Source organism: Vicugna pacos, chromosome 8, assembly GCF_048564905.1.
Source record: "Vicugna pacos chromosome 8, VicPac4, whole genome shotgun sequence".
Classification (NCBI taxonomy): Eukaryota; Metazoa; Chordata; class Mammalia; order Artiodactyla; family Camelidae; genus Vicugna; species Vicugna pacos.
The window spans coordinates 59,397,655-59,416,109 of NC_132994.1; the positions used below are offsets into that span (position 1 = coordinate 59,397,655).

The 18,455-nt window shown below is 38.5% G+C and overlaps 1 protein-coding gene across 3 annotated transcripts in view; it reads left to right on the forward strand.

The window, feature by feature from the left end:
• AIG1 (androgen induced 1) overlaps positions 1-18,455 on the forward strand; it is a 222,965-nt gene that overhangs the window by 47,874 nt on the left and 156,636 nt on the right. For all 3 annotated transcript variants that reach the window (XM_072965963.1, XM_006197762.3, XM_072965960.1), the window contains one exon: positions 9,745-9,900. In XM_072965963.1, coding sequence (XP_072822064.1) covers positions 9,745-9,900 — 156 coding nt within the window. The remainder of the gene's footprint in view (positions 1-9,744; positions 9,901-18,455) is intronic.

The window sequence follows — 18,455 nt, forward strand, 5'->3', positions numbered from 1 at the left end:
GATAGGGAGTGCTACCAAGCCCCATCCAGAAGCTTCAGGCTGGCAGACTCTGTTTCTGAAGACAGAAGCCATCACCTAGAAACAGGGAACTGCCTTCTTAACTGTTCTAACTGTTCAGTTCCCTGCCAAGTGTTTATCTACGGTTACGCATGGTCTTTATGTAGACTCACTGTTAGACCAAAATCAATAGATTTATGCGTATTTAAAATAGAAACATCTATGGACAGGCGCCATGTCTTTCTAAGTGGCTTTATTATTGCAACTTCACCTGCAGGGGTGAATGCTTAGTACACAGGGTTTAGTTTGTTATATGCAGCTTGTGCGTGGGTTATGTATGATTATCTGATTCTGTATCATCTAATCAGTTAAGACCTGATCGGGTCTTATTTCAGGTCAAGGTCTTTTTTATTTAGGTTTCAGACTTATCTAGCTCTTTAACTAACGATTTTGTTTGGCATTTAGGTCATCTTGTGCTGCAGTCAGTTGTTACCACGAGTAAAATTTTAGTCGGATAAAATAGATCTTACAGCATTAGAAAGTTTAATGCAACTTCAGGACAGGTTTGTGTTATTAAAGGTACAACATCTTTTTTCTTCAGTAATTGTTCATCACTGTTCGCATTTAGCAAATGCAGATTCCACTAAGTTAGAGGTTAGATACTTCCAAATACCTTGACATTTGCCACACAGTGTCTAATCATTTAGTAGGCTGTTTCTGCATTGCTAAATTACTAAGTATTTTGTACATATTAGGTAATCAATAAATATTTGTTAAATAAAGCAATGGTGTGTTTAATTCAGTATCCGAAAGGACTCATGCTCATATTAACAGTTGAAAAATCTTTAAGCCTATAAAAGTTTTGAGTAGCTTCTAATGTCCGTGAAGCGCTGTGCGAACACCCGAGGGGAATTTTCCGTCATTATTTGCAGATTAGAATAGAATCTCTGGAAAGGTCCCTGCAGTGCTCTTCTGGGGATGTTGCTGGGACATGGCGTGATGCACCCACTACTTTGTGAAGACATCCAATGCCTTCTTTAGATGACTGTTCTCCTTGCTGCTTATGTATTGAAAGCTAGTGTGTGATATAACGAATTTTGTGGACAAGCTTTCCATTCCAAAGCTGCTCATCTAAGTGGGTTATTTCTGACCAAAAAGCTTATTTTTCTTTCTGTCTGTCTGAATGGATTGCTTGCCAGGGTGACTTATGGCCTACTTCATCGATTTGCAGTAATGAGATAGAGCCATATGAGGTAAATGTCTGTGTTCAGGGGCAAGGATTCTAAATCACATTCTGAAAACCACGGGCTTGATGATGCAATGAGTCCATCTCCTCAAAAATATTTGTGGTGAAGATTCCTTGAAAATGCTTGGGCTTAAAGCACATCACTTAAATGGCGGATTTAGAAAAATAAGTTGCAATCATTAGAGTGAGAGAACCATATTGGCTTGTTCAGGCTAACTCTCTCCAAGGGTAGTAGCAGGAAGTTCACCAGGCGGTGCATCTGATGGGCACATCTCAGTGGATGAAGCAGGCAGAGAGAGCCTATGGGACTTTTAAATGCATTGATTTCTCTACAGAGTAGCATTCTAACATGGAGCTGATCATGGCTTCTATGGAACTGATGCACCCCGTACTGCAGAACTGCACAGATGATCAGATGTCTCAGACAAAGGGCACTAGAAGCAAATGCAAAGGAATCCTTGCAGAAGTCACTCATCTGATTTCATACTGAGCCATGGTCACTTGGTGCCAAAATGCTTTTGGTATTCACTCTTGATCTTGATAATAAGAAGGAGTTACACACTATTAAAAAGCAAGACATTTGTGGATTGGAGGCGGAGTCCCTTGCAGTCTGTGTTTTACGGTGCTGCTGTTTTGTAGCTCTTGTATACTTTCAACGTGGTATTTAACTCCTTCAGTCAAATCCACTTTTCATTGGACACATGTATTGCCATGGGTTGGTTTGGGGCAAGAACCGCCTTGAAAGTTTTATGAACTGAAAACAAAAGAGCTTTTTATGCTATATAGTGCCACATAATATATGACTCTGTGATATACAGGAAGGCCTCCAGATGTGTTACTCACCCTCCTGCGTAGGAGAAAATTACACACAGAGACACAGCACACACCAGGTATGTTGAATAGGCATGTGTTATCTGTCTGTCCATCTGTCTGTCTGTCTATCTCTCCATCTATCTATCCTACTGTTCTCTCCTGGATTACATATATGTTTACCAAAGGTTACATAATATTCTCTAATTACATAAGAGTTTAGATGGATTTTTCATTGTCATCTCCCCTTTAATTAATGTTCTTATCATCGTACAGAGGACTCCTCCAGGCCTTCCCTTATGACACCTATAAATCTCACTGCCTTCTTCCCATCTGTTCCCTCCACAGTTTTCCTTCATTCCATGATCCATGTCACTCCAGTTTTATTGCTACCCCTCAGAGTTCCATCTTCTTGTTCCCTCTGTCCACTGTGTCTAAAATTAACTTAAAAATCAGCAAAATCTTCATAACAAACATTATGGTATGCTTTATGTTAACCCCATGAAAGTCCAGTGTAATCAAAATGCAGTATGTGATAGATACAAGTCATTGGAAATCTTACTCCCAAAGATCAAGACAACTGTACTTTGGTCTTTTAAAATTCATATAAATGATGATTTCAGTTATTACTTAATGTGCTGCTTTTCCTATTTCAGTGCGTTGTTGGTTCTTGCCTGAGTTTGGTCAACTGGGCAGAAATTAGCAACTACAGCAATGACATAACTTGATATTTAGACTATAGTTTTGGTGCAGTTACTTCTAATTAAGGATATTGAAGATGACCAAGTGAAATGAAATAAAACTCATCTGGATAAACTATATCACATACGGGAATAAATGTTAGAAGTCAAATGAATTTGCCCTCTAGTACAAACAGAATTGTACTAGTTTAGTGCATTCCAGAGAAAAAGGGAAAATAATATTAAGTTAATTTAATGAAAACCACTCATGTGTAAAAAGGATAAAGATATGAATGGAATTTGGGTACATTTCCATACTTGTGGAATTGAATCCTAAACCTAAAATGACTCAGTAAATAAGCTGTGATTTCCAGACAGGCAGAATTGAGGGGGTGGAAAGATGATGCAGAAAGAATTAAACAGTAGAGAACATTCTAGAGGAACAAATGCTAGAATGACTCCAAAAACGTCCTGGAATTTTTTTTTTCATTCTGATAAATTTCTATTTATATTTCTTGGAGAGATATGGTACATTTGACCACTTCATTTCTATCCGTAATACAAAATAATAAGAGCAACCAGCCTGCTAAGAACTCAAAGCCAGATGGTGTATATGTGTGCCATGCTGAGTTGATGGTTTGGAAATGCCAGCTCTGCAGAATGGCTGGAGCCAAATAATGCTTCAAGGTAATCCTACTTAAGAGTCAGTTGTGCATCTCTGTGTGACTTTTACATTCTTAATGTAATAAATTTTAAGTTGCAGTGGACAACATGGTACATATAGGCAACAGAGCAAAATGTCCCTAATGTGATTTGTTAGCTGTCAGCTCAAATCGAATTTTAATAAAGTAGCAGAAATCTGGAATGGTTTAACAAAATGCTTCTTAAATAAGCAAATAACCAAAAGTCAATCCATGCTTCTCCACAGGGAATGGTGGACTGTTCCATAATTTTTAGGGATTATTTTTTGAGGATTAGCCAGTGTGAATTAAAAAAAAAAAAAAGAACAACTAACAAAACCCAACAATTCCCCCTCTGTCTCCTGATGTTTGGAAATTAGGAGAAGATTGTTTTGTGGTGCTTCCTTTCTTTGGCCTCCACATGCTTACTTTGGGGAAGTCTTCCACAGCAGTTCAGGCATGGCGGCCATACCATAGTCACAAGCAGGGGAGAATCAGTGGAAAGATCTACAGAGAGTGACAGGGTAGCCACCGGTAATAGTGAGGGGACTGCTGTGTTAGATGACACCAGTGGATAAGAAGACGAATCAGCTTAGAGACATATCAGACTTCATAAAGCCAATAAAGCTAATAGTCTTCTAAATTTGGCAAAATGTTTAGACTATTGCATTTATATTTGCAGAACATCTTTTGTTTTTCTCTTCTAGAATGTGAGTCTGTTTCTCCCCTTTCATTTGCATTTTAGATCTTCATAAAAGCATTTGTTTCCCAATAATCAGCAAATCATTTATTTATTTAACAAACATTTACTGAGAAATTTAAGCCCTTGTTAAATCAGTTTTCGCTTCCTCTATTTTGCAGCTCAGCTTATTAGGTACTACAGATTTAAGATCACTGTGCCTTCTTAGTGAACTGACCCCTTTATCATTATGACATGTTCTTCATTTTTGGTAATATAGCTTATTTTGAAACCTATTTTTGATATTAATATAGTTATTCTTTATGACTAGTATTGATATATATTTACTTTTAGCAAATCATATCATTATACTCGAAGTGCTGTTTGTTTTTTAAATGCAGTCTGTCAATCTCTGCCTTTTAATTGGAGAGTTTAAATCCATTTGTATTTAATGTACTTATACATATTGTTGGATTAAAGTCTGATATCTTATTGTTTTCTCTGTCTCATCTCTTCTCTGTTCTTTTTTCCCCAATTTCTGACTTCTTTTGGATTACCTTGATATTGTTAGTATTCCAACTTCCAGTATTGGTTTATTAGCTGTGATAGATAGAATTTCTAAACTGGCCTCCAAAGATGTCCCAGTCTAATCCTGGGAACCTGTGAATGAATGAGCTATAAGTCCTCTGATAATACCATGATATCTAACACAGTTGACCTTAAGAAAGAGACATTATCCATGTGGACCTGATCTTATCACATGAGCCCTTAAAAGCAGAAAGCTTTTTCAGGCTGATGGCAGAAGAGGAAAGCAGAGGAGAGAGTCAGAGAGATCTGAAGCATGCCGAATATTTGATATTTGAATGTGGTGGAGGCCATTGTACGAGGATTGGAGAGCAGACACAGGAGCTGAGAGTGACCCTGGCCAACAGTGAACAAGGGAACATGAACCTCAGTCTTAGAGTCTAAAAGGACTGGACTCTACCAACAGTTACAATGAACTTGACAGTGGATTCTTTCCTTAAGCCTGAAGATAAGAACCCTGCTTGGCCAACACCACGATTTTGGTGTTGTGGTACCCTGAGCATAAGACACCAGGCCAACCCACCTGGACTTCTGACCTAAAAAACTGTGAACTATTAAATTGATGCTTTAAGCTACAAAGTTTGTGATATTTGTTTTGTAGCACAAACAACCAATACGTTAGCTAAAGATCTCCATTTTATTCTTTTAATGGTTGCTCTAGGATTTACAATATACGTCTTTAACTTATCATTGTTTACTGACAAACATTATGCCACTTTATATATAACTAAGAATGCAATAGTGTATGCTTTTCATTCCTTCCTTTTTGTCCTTTGTGCTATTGTTGGCATAATTTTATTTCTAAATACGTTTAAAATCTCATAATATATTATGTTTTTGCTTCAGTCAATTATATTTAAAAAATAAATAAATTATAAGATAAATCTTTTATATTTCTCTACATATTTACTATGTTGGCATTGCCATTGCTTTATATAGATTTAGATATATTTGATATCATAGTGTCCATTTCTTTCACTTTTTTTTGCAATGAAAGCTTATTGACAGTGACTTCTCTCAGCTTATGTTTGTCTGAGAAAGTCTTTCGCCCTAGACAGTTTTCCTTCCTGAAAGAACTTTAAGTTTATCATTTCATTATCTTCTGGCTTGTGTTATTTTACACAAGAAGTTTGAGATATTTTTCATCTTTACTTTTCTGTATATGTTGTCTTTTTCCTCTAGTGGCTTTTAAGACTTCCTCTTTAGCACAGATTTTCAACATTTGATTTCACATGCCTGTTGTTTTCTTTGCATGTACTCCTTTGTTTAGCTTCTTGAATCTGTGGGTTTACAATTTTCAAGAAATTTGGGAAAACTTCAGCCATCATTTTTTTAAATGCTCTTTCTACATAACACCCTGCTCCTTTAGGGTAACAACACACACATGTTAGTCTGTTTGGCACCTTCTCACAGTTCACTGAGATTCTGTTAATTTTTAAAATCTTTTTTTTTCTCTGATGCATTTTGGATAGTTAATAGTGCTGTGTGTTCAGTTTTTCTTAAACTTTTTTTTATTGAGTTATAGTCATTTTACAATGTTTTGTCCAATTCCAGTGTAGAGCACAATTTTTCAGTTATACATGAACATACATGTATTCATTGTCACTTTTTTTTTTTTTTGCTGTGAGCTCAGTTTTTTAATCTTTTCTTCTGTAGTATCTAATCCAGTATTATTCCTACCCAGTGACTTTTTAATTTCAGGTAATGTCTTCTTACTTTTTAAATGTTCAATTTGGTTCTTTAAATTTTCTTTTCAAATTATTTTTATTTAACTTCTTGATTTTATTTAATTTAGTTGTTTAATGTTCTTGTCTGCTAATTCCAATATTTCTGTATGTTTTTATTGAATGCATTTCCTCTTGGTTAAGAATTTCCTACTTTTTGGCATATCTGGTAATTTTTGGTTATTTGCTGGGTATTGTTGAATGTGTAGATTTTATCTTCCTTTAAAGAATGTAGAATTTTGTACATTAGTTACTCACAGATCAACTTGATTTTTTTGAGGCTTGTTTTTAAGTATTTTTAAGTTTGATCTAGAGTAGCCTATATTTCAGGACTATTTTAGCCCCACTGTTTAGTATGAAGAATCTTGGGTCTCTACTGAATGCCTGTTGTAGTCAACAAGGCGTCTCTGTTTGATTGGTCAGAACTTGAATACCTGTTCATTCTGAGTGAGCTCTCAGAATTTATTTAACCTTCAGCTTGTTTTAAGTGGACTTCTCAAAAGATCCTTAGTGACACTCACCCCTGTATAATCTCTTCCCATTGGGTTTTGGAATATCTTATGAATATGATCATTCCTGTGATTGTATTTCTTTATATGGAAAATGAGAATTATCCAGTGTGGGCCTGACCTCATCAGGTGAGCCCTTTAAAAAAGGAGATTTCTCTGGCTGATTGCAGAGGAAAAGTCCAATACATGAAGTTGATTTATATATTTAGTACAAATATCTAGTTGTTTATGGTAGGAAGGCAAATCTGGTACTAGTTACTTGATCATGGATTTTAAAATTCACTTAATTTTACATAATTTGGAGCTCACTAAATCCTGCTATTATTAGATGATCTATAAGACTATGGAAAACTGAGTTGGAAGGAAAGGAATTAAAAGAGATTAGTCAACTATATCCCCAAAGTATGAAAACCGCTCTTTTTTACCTTTTGTTTTTAAGTTATTTGGAAATATTTCAGATTAATGAAATATATATAGAATACTGTAATAAACTTCTATATACCCAACAATCAACTTAAGAAATAAAATATTGATATGGTTGAGGCTCTTGTGTCCTTCTCTCAATTTCATACTCCTTGTAGAGATACCTGAATTTAGTGTTATTAATTCCATGTGTTTCTTCACATTTTACTTCATATATGTGCATCCTTAACTTTATCTCTACATTTTTTGAAATTTATTTTAATAATGTTAATATGCAGCATTTAGGGGGTTTCCTTTTTTGTTTGTCTACTGTGGTGAGAATGAAAAACTGATGTGTGCTTAGATTCCGTTGTATGAATACAGCATGATTTATTTATCTACTCAACCATTAAGAGACATTTAGATTGTGTCGAATTTTTTGAATCAATGAATGCTGAAATTAACTTTCTTTCATGTGTATGTGACTTTACAGTGAAGTCACTAGATAATAGAGTATATGAATCTTTAAATTACTAGATATGGCCAGTTCTTCATCACAGTGGTTTTCCCAGTTTGCACTCCCACTGTAAGGATTCTGATTATTCTCCATCCTTATAACTCTTGGTATTGTCAGAATTAAATTATGAATAGTTGTATAAAAGAGAAATTCTACCTCATCGTGATCTAAATTCGTCTTTCCCTGGTTATTGATCAGGTGGGACACATTTTAATATATTCACTGCCAGATTGTAATGGAGATTACTGTTCCCCAATATGGCCACTACAGTTTCTCAAACCTCATCAGGTTGACATAAAAATCTAACGTCTAAAGTCATAAGATGTGCTATGAAAATTTTTCCCAAATATGAAATTATTCCTTGCATCACTTAAATTATTTCTGGTCATCACAGCATGATACTTGCCAACACTCTAATTGTACCATGCTCAGTTATGGCAGTCTTAGCTTCTCTCACTCTGGTTTTTCTGGTTATAGAAAAAACAAGAAACCTTAAGTCATTGAAGCCAAAATTTATGAGGAAGAATGGAACATTCCTCTAGCTAAGACTGGCTAATAATAGCAGAATTTGGTGAATTCCAAAGAGCCTGGTGTATTGTGTATAAAAATACTGCAGGATTTTTGTTTGTTTGACTAAGCCTGGTGGTGGAATCTCCATTACTGGGAATGTTCAAAGTGCCTCAGATAATAGTTTGAACAGAATGATTAATCTGACTGTGTCGGTGCTTTGCTGAGGGATGGATCCATATAATTTTGAAGGTTCTTCCTCCCTTTGTTCTGTGCCTCAGTGAGGAACCCATCCACTGAGCTTTCACCGATTAGTTCTACTGCCACGATCGAAATTTACCAAAAAATTTATTTTGCTGTATTTTCTAAATGGATAATGAGTAAAATTGTATCTTTTTACAAATACATCATTAGCAAATTATTTCTTGTAAAATAAACCAGAACAATTCTCCCAAATCTATTCTTGGGGCTTAATGGCTATGACTTTGAGCCCAGGGAATATGTTTTCTGCCCTTTCCATAATTTGAATTATCATTTGCCAAGCTGTATTACGGTATGCTGCCCGCCTCCTCGTGTAGCCTGAATCATCAATACTTTTACCCCTACTTTAGGAATTTCACAAATAATTGCGTTCTAGCGTTTCAGTATTCTCTCTGTGTGATAGTCCAAGTAAACGTAGCTGATGTAAGTAATTCAATTTGTAATTGATTTGGGAATGTACAAGTGGTTGTTGTCCTTTTGGGGGGAAGATGCTGTGGGTATCTAAGTTTACATTACATTGGAAAGATTTTATTTCATGAAGACTGAAAACCTGAGAAGGAGGTCATTTGGTCAAGTTTGACAACAGAAAATTGCTCCGTTTCAGTCTTAATTATTACATTCAGCTGATTTCTCTATGACTCACAGGCTAGATGCTTTCTACCACTTCCTTCAGTAGAAAAAAGTTTTTAATCTAAGAGATGAAATCATAGGAAGGTTTCTTCACATTTAGACTAAATTGTCTCGTTTATTATTGATCTTTTTCTGATCTTTTTCTTTGCACGTCTTAGATGCTTCTAGACGCACTAGTCGATAGAACTAAACCACAGATGTGATGTTTTAAAATAATGGACATGTCATTCTGAGAATTGGTACAGCTTTTCTGTTGGGCCTATTGTGTCTATGCATGTTTTGCATTTGTCTTTAGGTGAGCAAGAATGGAAGTAGAGCTTGTAAGATGGATTTTCTCACCTATGATGGCAAGTTGTAAATATCTTACTCTGTTTTTATTTGCAGTGTCAGCCCTTTAAATGTGCGTCTAATTCTCTCTTACCCTGTGTCGTGTGGCAAAGATGTAGCTTACGTACTGCCCTATAACTTGGGTCTCTTTTGATCGTATGGACTAATGCCACCCGTTGTCTCCTTCCAGGTTATCCAAGCTGTCTTTTTTGGCATCTGTGTGCTGACCGATCTTTCCAGTCTTCTGACTAGAGGAAGTGGGAACCAAGAGCAAGAGAGGCAGCTCAAGAAGCTCATCTCTCTCCGGGACTGGATGCTGGCTGTCTTGGCCTTCCCTGTTGGGGTTGTGAGTATGACATAGAATGCATTTAACCACAAGAGAAACTTGGATCTTATTTCAGACTTCTAAGAGGGAAAAAAGAGCTCGTTATAGGTTTCTGTACTGGGGCTGACATAGCAAAGTGCCACAGGCTGTGTGGCTTAAACAACAGAAATTTATTTCCTCCCAGTTCTGGAAGCTGGAAGTCTGAGATCGAGGTGTCCACAGGCTTGATTTCTTCTGAGGCCAGTCTCCTTGATTTGTCAGAGGCTTCCTTTTTGTGTCTTCACGTGCTTTTTTTTTCCCTCTGCGTGTGTCCCTGTCCCAGTCTCCCCTTCTTATAAGGACACTACTCATACTGGATCAGGGCCCCTCCATGATCTCACTTAATCTTAATTGCCTCATTAAGACCCTGCCTCCAAATACAGTCACATTCTGAGACACTAGGAGTTAGAGCTTCAATGTATGAAGAGTAGGGGGACAAAGTTCAACCCATAACAGCTTCTTAAGCAGCCCTAACTTAAAATGTATGTTCTGTGGGGCTATGACTGTTCTAGTATTATTAAATTTGGGAGAGGAAGTCAGTATCAGCTCATTCTTCCCTCACCCAAAGGAGCCATTAGCTAATATCACTTAAGTAAATGCTGCTTAATGTTTGAATCTATTTTGGCTTCATTGATTTTCATTGTTTGCAGTTAGATTCCCTCCACAGCTTAACTTCCTTCACAGATCTGTTAATCACCCATCGTCTGTACGGAAACCATGTTTCTTTAAAGGGCCATGGCCCCATGAGATTCTATAGTGTCTACCCTGTGTATAGCCAGAAGGATGAGCAAGCGCTTGTCAATTATGAGAAGTAAGAGTGTGTTACCCAATTCAAATTCAGAACTGTCATTGGCCAGCTGATTTCTGGGGAGAACAGAAGCCCGTGTTCCACATCCAGGGTCCTTTGTAGGCAGAGTCAGAGGCTGTTTTTTTAAATCCTTCCAATGGCTCTTGTTCATATTTGCCAGATTTATACCTGGCAGAAGCCTCTTGATGCTTCTTTTAAGACCAGTTAGTGGGCACCCAGACTATCACTGAATTACTTTTCCTATATATCGAATCGTGTTTTCTTGGATGAAACAGCCCTTAGCTCTTGACATAAACACAAGGGGAGCAGTACCATCTGGCCACACTTCTCTGCTCATTCCCTCATCCTTATCTTCTGGAAACCTAAATGAGGGCTTAGATTGATGCCATCTAACAAATCTCTCAAATTCTGTTGCTTAACATCACAGTCAGTTGCTTTATATATTGTTTAGTATTTCTTTCTTTGGATTTGCCTTTCAAAATTCAAACACTTTTTATTAGCGTAATCACCTAAGAGAAAATTTTCATTGGCATAAACTGCGAAGACCTATACTTTCCATGTGAAAGAATTGTCTAGAAAATCCAAATCTGTATATTTTGTGTTTCTTTTCACCGGCTACTCCCTTGGAATTACCGTAGGCATGTCATTGCCTCTGGAAGTCTTCCTTGGCTAGAAGGAAAACAATAGTAACACAGTACAAAAGTAAACAGAAATACAGTATTGACGGATTTTCTCTTTGCTCCACCTCCCCTTCTGTTATGTGGTGTCGGATTGCGTCTCTAAGGGCTTAAGTTGTATGTCTTGCCGCTCTCATCAAAGGCTCATTGCATATGCCCTTTAGACATCCATGACATTCCTTTGGCCAGAAACTTTCTGCACCTGCTTGAGACTTGAGATATTTGTCCGCCTTCAGTATCCTTCCTAAATTTAGTCTGTGTTTGCTTCATGATTTGTAAAAAGAACAGGCGTCTTTTTGTTGGCTTGTTTGATTACATCTGATGTTTTCCTTCATGTTTCACTAGTGTTGTCATCTTATCTGTATTTTGAAAGAGAGGAGAGAAGTAATAATACCTTTGATTTCACCTTCACCCCCTTTTAAACCGGAAATCCTAATAGCGTATGTTCATTACGTAATGTATTCACTGCATACATTGCATAACGTATGCACCTCCCCTCGTCCCCTCACTGACGAGCTTCACAGAAGAATTCAAAGAATAAATAATGAATCAGAGATGTGCAGTTTCACCGATTCCTTTAACTCTTATTTTTTTCTTGCCCACTGACATTTTATAGTCAATATTTATGTTTTTCATAAACTTCTCTGTTATTATGAGTCATTTTCCCTCTTATAGTAACTAGCCTTTTATTTTTTCTGAATTTGTTGGAACCTCTCTCTCTCCCCCACCCTCTCTTTTCTTTCCTGCTCTTTTTCTTTTTCCGTCTGTCTCTTTAATATTAGGACGAATCCCAGCCAATAATCCCCTTACATGGTCCACTGTTTCTTACTCTGTCATTTGATGTTTTGTATCCGTTTTCCTGATTTGTCCCTCTACTCCACAGAAATTCATTCTGAGGCAAAAAACTGATAAATGCCTTCTTCCTAGACCCCATTAATTTGATTGTGAAGTCATATTTACTGGGGATATGGATTTGGCTGTTTCTAATCATTTTAACCCAAAGTATTTGTTCATTAAAATATGGAGTTTTTTTGATTTTTAGCCTGTCTTTCCCCAGGGTTATTTCTCAGCTTTCCTTTCTGGTGAGCCCTAGTCTGTGCTGCAACTTCTCGGGTCCCCGTCTCTTCTGCCTCCCGCATCTCTCCCAGCTGCTCGATAGGGTCTGGAATTCCATGGTAGTTTCATCACTTAAGATCTCCTTCCTTGTTAAAATGTGAACTCTTCCTGAAGCAACGCCACTAGGAATCACTTGAAAAGATGTCCTCCTTATTCTTCCTGTGGCTCCCGGCCTGGGAGGGAGGTGCCTGGCCCAAAGAGTGTGCCCAGGACCTGTAGGCATCTGTAGGGTAAAAGCGCCTATCATGTGAGCAAATGGTGAGTTATCCCATTTGTAATTAAACACCTCGTACCACGTTGGTTGACACAGTCTAAATCCTAAAGGGCAGACCCCAACGCTCTCCCTGTGCCCAGAAAGCCTGGGGTATGGTTCAAGCTTTCTTTCCTAGGAAGGCGCAGAGGCCCCACATAGAAGCCTGCACTTGGTCCCCAGAGGCCTCCAGGCTCCAACTGCCCGCCAGGTGACTGCCAACCTCCCAGAGGACTTCTATTCCCCTTCCTCCTGGCTCCCTTGGCCCCACGCCTTTTGTTTGTGACCCACAAGTTTGCTGGCGAAAGCAATGTTATTTTTGCTTCCTGATGCAGGGCAAAAAGGCCACAGGCATAAAAAGAGGGCAGGATGGCAGCCGAATGTCTCACCTCTGCTCACATTTTCCCAAAGACACCTCTTAGCCCCGAGCTTTTCCTCGTACTCCCATGATCTCTCTCTCTCACCTCAGCTGCGACTCTGGCAACAAGAAAGGCCCGGGTAGCTTCTCTAGGATTTGCATTTTCTCCAATAATGCTTCCTCCAATAATGAGGTTAATTGAGAGACAGCAGTAATGGCTTTATGTGGACGAGAAGCACTAAATATGATTTTGTGACCCATGGACCTGATGCATCGGCTTCATGGACTCTCTCTCAAGGATATATAAAAATAATGAAACATTCCAATCCAAGATAACTGGGGTAAAGCTTTGTTTCAACATAACCTTGAGGGAATCAAGCAGAGTTGCTTGAGTGAACATAGCATGTATCATCCTGATTTGTGTAGATTCCCATAAATGCAAAGCTGGCCTTGATTAGTAATGCTAATGGCCGGAAACCGCCACCACTCCCAAAGCCTTGCAGCTCATTTTGCAGGGATAACCCCTGGGAGGCTCTTCTTACCATGTGCAGTTCATTTCTGAACCCTGTCACCCTTTTAAAGAAGCATTACAAATAATTCTATGACATTATGTGGTCTGGAAGCACTGAAGTTTATTAGGAGCAATCAAACCAAGAATGTCTTTTGTCTCCTGTGAGTTTGTTGACTTTCGTGCTGGCAGATACTCTTCTAGTTAAGAGAATAGGCTAAGTCTTCCAACCGAAAAGAGAAAGAAAGAGGAAGAGTAGCAAGAAGCAAAATAATGAATATAATGAGTATGAAATTACTTCTTTCAAGAATCCGATGTGTCTCCAATTGCTATCCAAAGCAGCCTGTTTAATGACAAAGAACAATCATACACTTTCAATTAATTCAAGACTAGGCATCCCATCCCATTCATCCACGTGGTGTGTTGCGCAGAATCAAGTCTCACCGCCTCCCCGGTACACCCTTGTCCCAGGAGTCCCTCGGGTTACTCTAGACTAGATGCTGGGTTCCTGCTTAACTAACCTTGACTGATGGGTGAAGATGAGGATGTCCCTCTCTCAGTAAAAAGCTGGTGGGTCCAAGAAGGTCTTGGAAATGTGGACCAGTTCTAACCTAGGACGGGATCCAGGGTATCTTGAGTTTGCATGTGCCAGGATGAGCTTCTCTAGAATTTGAGCTCTTTGAGTTTAGTCTCAGAGCTATTTGTTAAGTAACCGTTTCAGGTGTTATAATCGTGTTCTTGTAAAGACTTTGTGAAGATTTTTCTTGTAACAACCTAGTCTAGAACCCTTTAAAACTCGTTTTTGCTTGTGGTGGGTCTGTACCGCACCTGCTTCCGTAAGGAAACATGGAAAATGGAACTTGAAATTTCAAATACACACTCAAAGAAAAAGTATCTAGCAATTATTTTCAAGAAGTGGTTCTTCAAAGCCTTCATTTATTGACATACTAGCTCACTCTAAGACATCTTTTAGAAAAATTTTGTGATGCGTATAAGTTTAGATCATCATACATACCTCTGCAATTTAAAAAAAATTTTCATTTCTGATTTTTAAATGAAGAGATTGGCTTAAGTGGAAAGCAAATTTACCAATTAATATTAGTTACTTATATTAATGTCTGTGAATGTAACACAAAGGAAGGGAATTTGATTCTATTTGAAATTGTAAATAAAAGCAAATGCCTTTCCTTCTGTTTTGATATTAAGGGGAAATGCAGGATGTAATACATTTAATATCTGCTGATCCTCTCTTTATTAAATTTTTGCTCAGGTACCTAAAATCAAATTCTTTTCTATTTTCTTTAAGCCTTCATTGATGTTTTAAGTTTCTTCAAATGCCCTTTTCCTTTCTCTTCACCTTTGAAGTTAAAAATATAATATCTGCTAGGTCATATTTTATGGTTAAACCCAGTTCATTTAGGGTTGAGTCAATCATAGACTTGCCCCCTGCACTGAAATGAGTGATACTTGAGTTGCCTACGAGGGAAAGTTCAGAGGTGAGGATTCATTCCAGATCAATAAGCAAAAAGAGCCTTTTCCTCCCATAACAGGAGAGATGCTCAGAAGATTGTGAATCTCTAACCTAGGTGAATAGTCTTACAGTCACCTTTTTGACAGCCCTCTCCAAAGACCAAGGACATAATATGACTAGACAGATGCACCTGATAGGGAACCAAGTTGCTTCCCAAACATCTTATATATTCTTCTCTCCTAAGTGAAAACCAAGGATTTTCTGCCTAGGTGATCTATTTAATGTGTACACATTCATGCCAACACAGAGTGGTCAGCTTTCTCAATGCCTGCAAGACAAATTTCTCTACACAAAAAAGAATCACACTTTAACAAAAATTTCCTTGTAGGTGCCCGCTTTTAATCACACTACAACGAAAACCACACATTTGTATCCAGAATATTCAAAGGACAGAAGTTCTAGTCAAGTCAATAGTTATTTGCAAGTACATGGAGCTCACTCAGTAGCAAGTACTGAGTGCTAGCAGCCAAGACAGTGGTGACGAAGAATTGGCCTTGTCCTTCAAGGGTCTCACAGTCTAGAGAAGGTGACTTTATAAGCTGTATCAACCAGTAAATTAAAAGAAGACATGATGAGTATGACAATACAAACAGGTACAGAAGTTGCCCACAAGAGGAAGGGATTTCAGTGAGTGGGTCCTGGAAGACTTCCCAGAAACGCTGATATCTGAGCTCTGGTTTGAAGAATGACTGAAAACTGATTGGATGCATACGTTAGTGATGCTTTCAGCTGCAAGTAACAGAATGCCCACAGGTATTCACCTGGCTCACTCTTTCTCTTCATTCAAGTCTCTGCTCAAATTATTCCATCTCAGAAAAGCATCCATGAATAATCTTTTTAAACTAGCCTCCTGTCATTGTCTATCCCCTTAACTCACTTTATATTCTCCATCATGATTACTGCACACTGAATGTTTGTTCTTTTATTTATGATGTATGTCGCCTCTGACTTGGTACGTGCCCTGTGAGATTAGGGAGTTTATGTGTTTGATTTACTGCTGTAGCCCAAGCATCAGGAGCAATGTCTAAATAATTCAGTATTTGTTGAGTGAATATCCAATCAACTATGGCTTAAGCAATAGAGATATTTAATATCTCATAAACAAAAAGCCTGTAAGCTGGTATTTTCAGGGTAATATTGCTCAGCATTATCCTTTGAGGCTCATGCATTTTTTGTTTTCCACCTTTTTACCTCCAAAGCGTTGGCTTTCTGTCCTTGTAATTGCTACCCACAATCTTGCAACCCACAAGAGGATTGATAAACCACCAGACTGAATCACAGCCTTTGCAATCATGTTCAAGGCAGGGAGAGGAAGAAGCTCTTAAGGGAGCTTTCCCTAAGGGTATGTCTCTTCATCATACAAATGAACCTTTCCCAGAAGCTCCATCAGCTGACTTCCCCAAGACCTCATCGGTTAGTACCATCACATGGCTAGGACCAGCTGCAGGGAATGCTGGGAAAGCAAGTAGGAGAAGAAAGGAATGAGGTTACCATGAGGGCTTAAACTAATCACGATCTGTGCTTATGGGTTGGGTGTGTTGCTGCCCAAACAAAATCTGTAGTTTCAAGAAACAGGATAAGTAACAAATTTGGGGAATAATAATTAAATGTGAAGTAAGGGAAAACTAATATGATTTTAGGTAATGTATTGTTTATGTTGATATGAAAAATAGATACTGTAGAACTGATGAGACTAATCCTAGACATTTTGTATCTTAGCCATGAAAGGCATATTTTTTTCATTCATTTTCTGCCAATGCCATTTGTTGGTGCATTCTCAGCAGTATTACCACAAACTACCTAAATCTGACATTTGAAGTCCTTCTCAAAGAAAATCACATGCATTACACAATAGACTTAATGGCTTATCTTCAATTTCTGAAACTCCGTACGAAATTTGTCAGAGGTAGCCCTGCTTTCACCCAGCAACTCAGATATGCAGACACTGGGGTCAGTGAGTAAAATCTTCCATTAATAATAGCCCCCTAGATATTGTGGAGAATTACTGTGTCCTGTGTACCCTCTCACAGAGTTCCCATTCTCTCTGGGCAAAGAAGCCACAAAAATATCTCAGGAAATGAAGCTACTGTCTTTCCATATTTATATCCATAAGTAAGTTATACACTTTGAAATAGGTGATGGAGAAAAGGTAAAACTGGCCTTTAATAATGTTAGCAATGTGATGCATATTCTAAAGTAGATATGATTCCTGATCTCAAAGATATGACCGCCCCTCAGCCCTTATTTGGGGGACCAGGAACAAGATGCAATATTAGTTGTTTTTGTTTTGTTTTGTTTCTTGTTTTTTTGAAGGGGAGGTAATTAGATTTATTCACTTATTTATTTTTAATGGCGGTACTAGGGATTGAACCTAGGATCTCGTGCATGCTAAGCATACACTCTACCCCCTAGTTGTTGATTAAAAATAGAAAAGAGAAGAAAAGGGAAACACTATGCATTTTTCTTCTTCCTTCTCTATGTATTTCCCTCCCTCCCTATCTCTCTATTTCTGTCTCTCTCTCTCTTTCTTTCTTACTTTTCCTCCCTCATCTTTCTACTGCACCCAGCTCCTTCTTTGTAGGAAAAGGAACAACAATTCGCTGTGTGGGTGTTCCTGAAATTACTACAGTCCCTGTGGGCGTTTTGAGGTGACTCTTACCTGTTTTAGCTGGATCACAATGTGCTGTGTTAAATCAGCCGGTATCAAAAGGAACATGTCCTCCCCCCCAACCCCGAGGAGGGAGCCAGTGGACTTTCCACCTACACAGAACGTATTAACTTTGTGTTATACAGTTACCATGCTAATGATCTGCTTATTTTACCAAAAATAGCCAGTCCTGGATAGGAATTTCATTCATCATGCCTTTTGATAACTCTCCTAGGAACAAAAGTTGAGGCATAATTCAGGCTTTGGGGCTCACTCCTGGAGACACAGGCGGGAAGACGGGAAGACGAGGAGGTGGGAGACGGGAGGGGAGAGCGTGAGTGTAGCCACAGCCCGCAGGGGGCCCTGCCAGCCCTGCCTCCCGTCTCCTTAGTCCTCTGAAGCAACTTCTCCAAGAAGTTTCCTTCTTCAGAATGTCCCTTTATCCCATAGGTTAGCTCTGTGCTTCATTTACATGTCGGAACAAACATCCCAGGAGTTTGGGCTGTGGGGGCAGAGTCAGGCAACATGAGGAACACGAAGGGGGAGGAGTCACCGAGGGAACAGCAGGAGCCCTTCCGTCCCAGTCTGCCTTCATGCTTCTCTGGGCTCCCTCTGCTGGGTCCATTACTCCCCAAGGGGAGA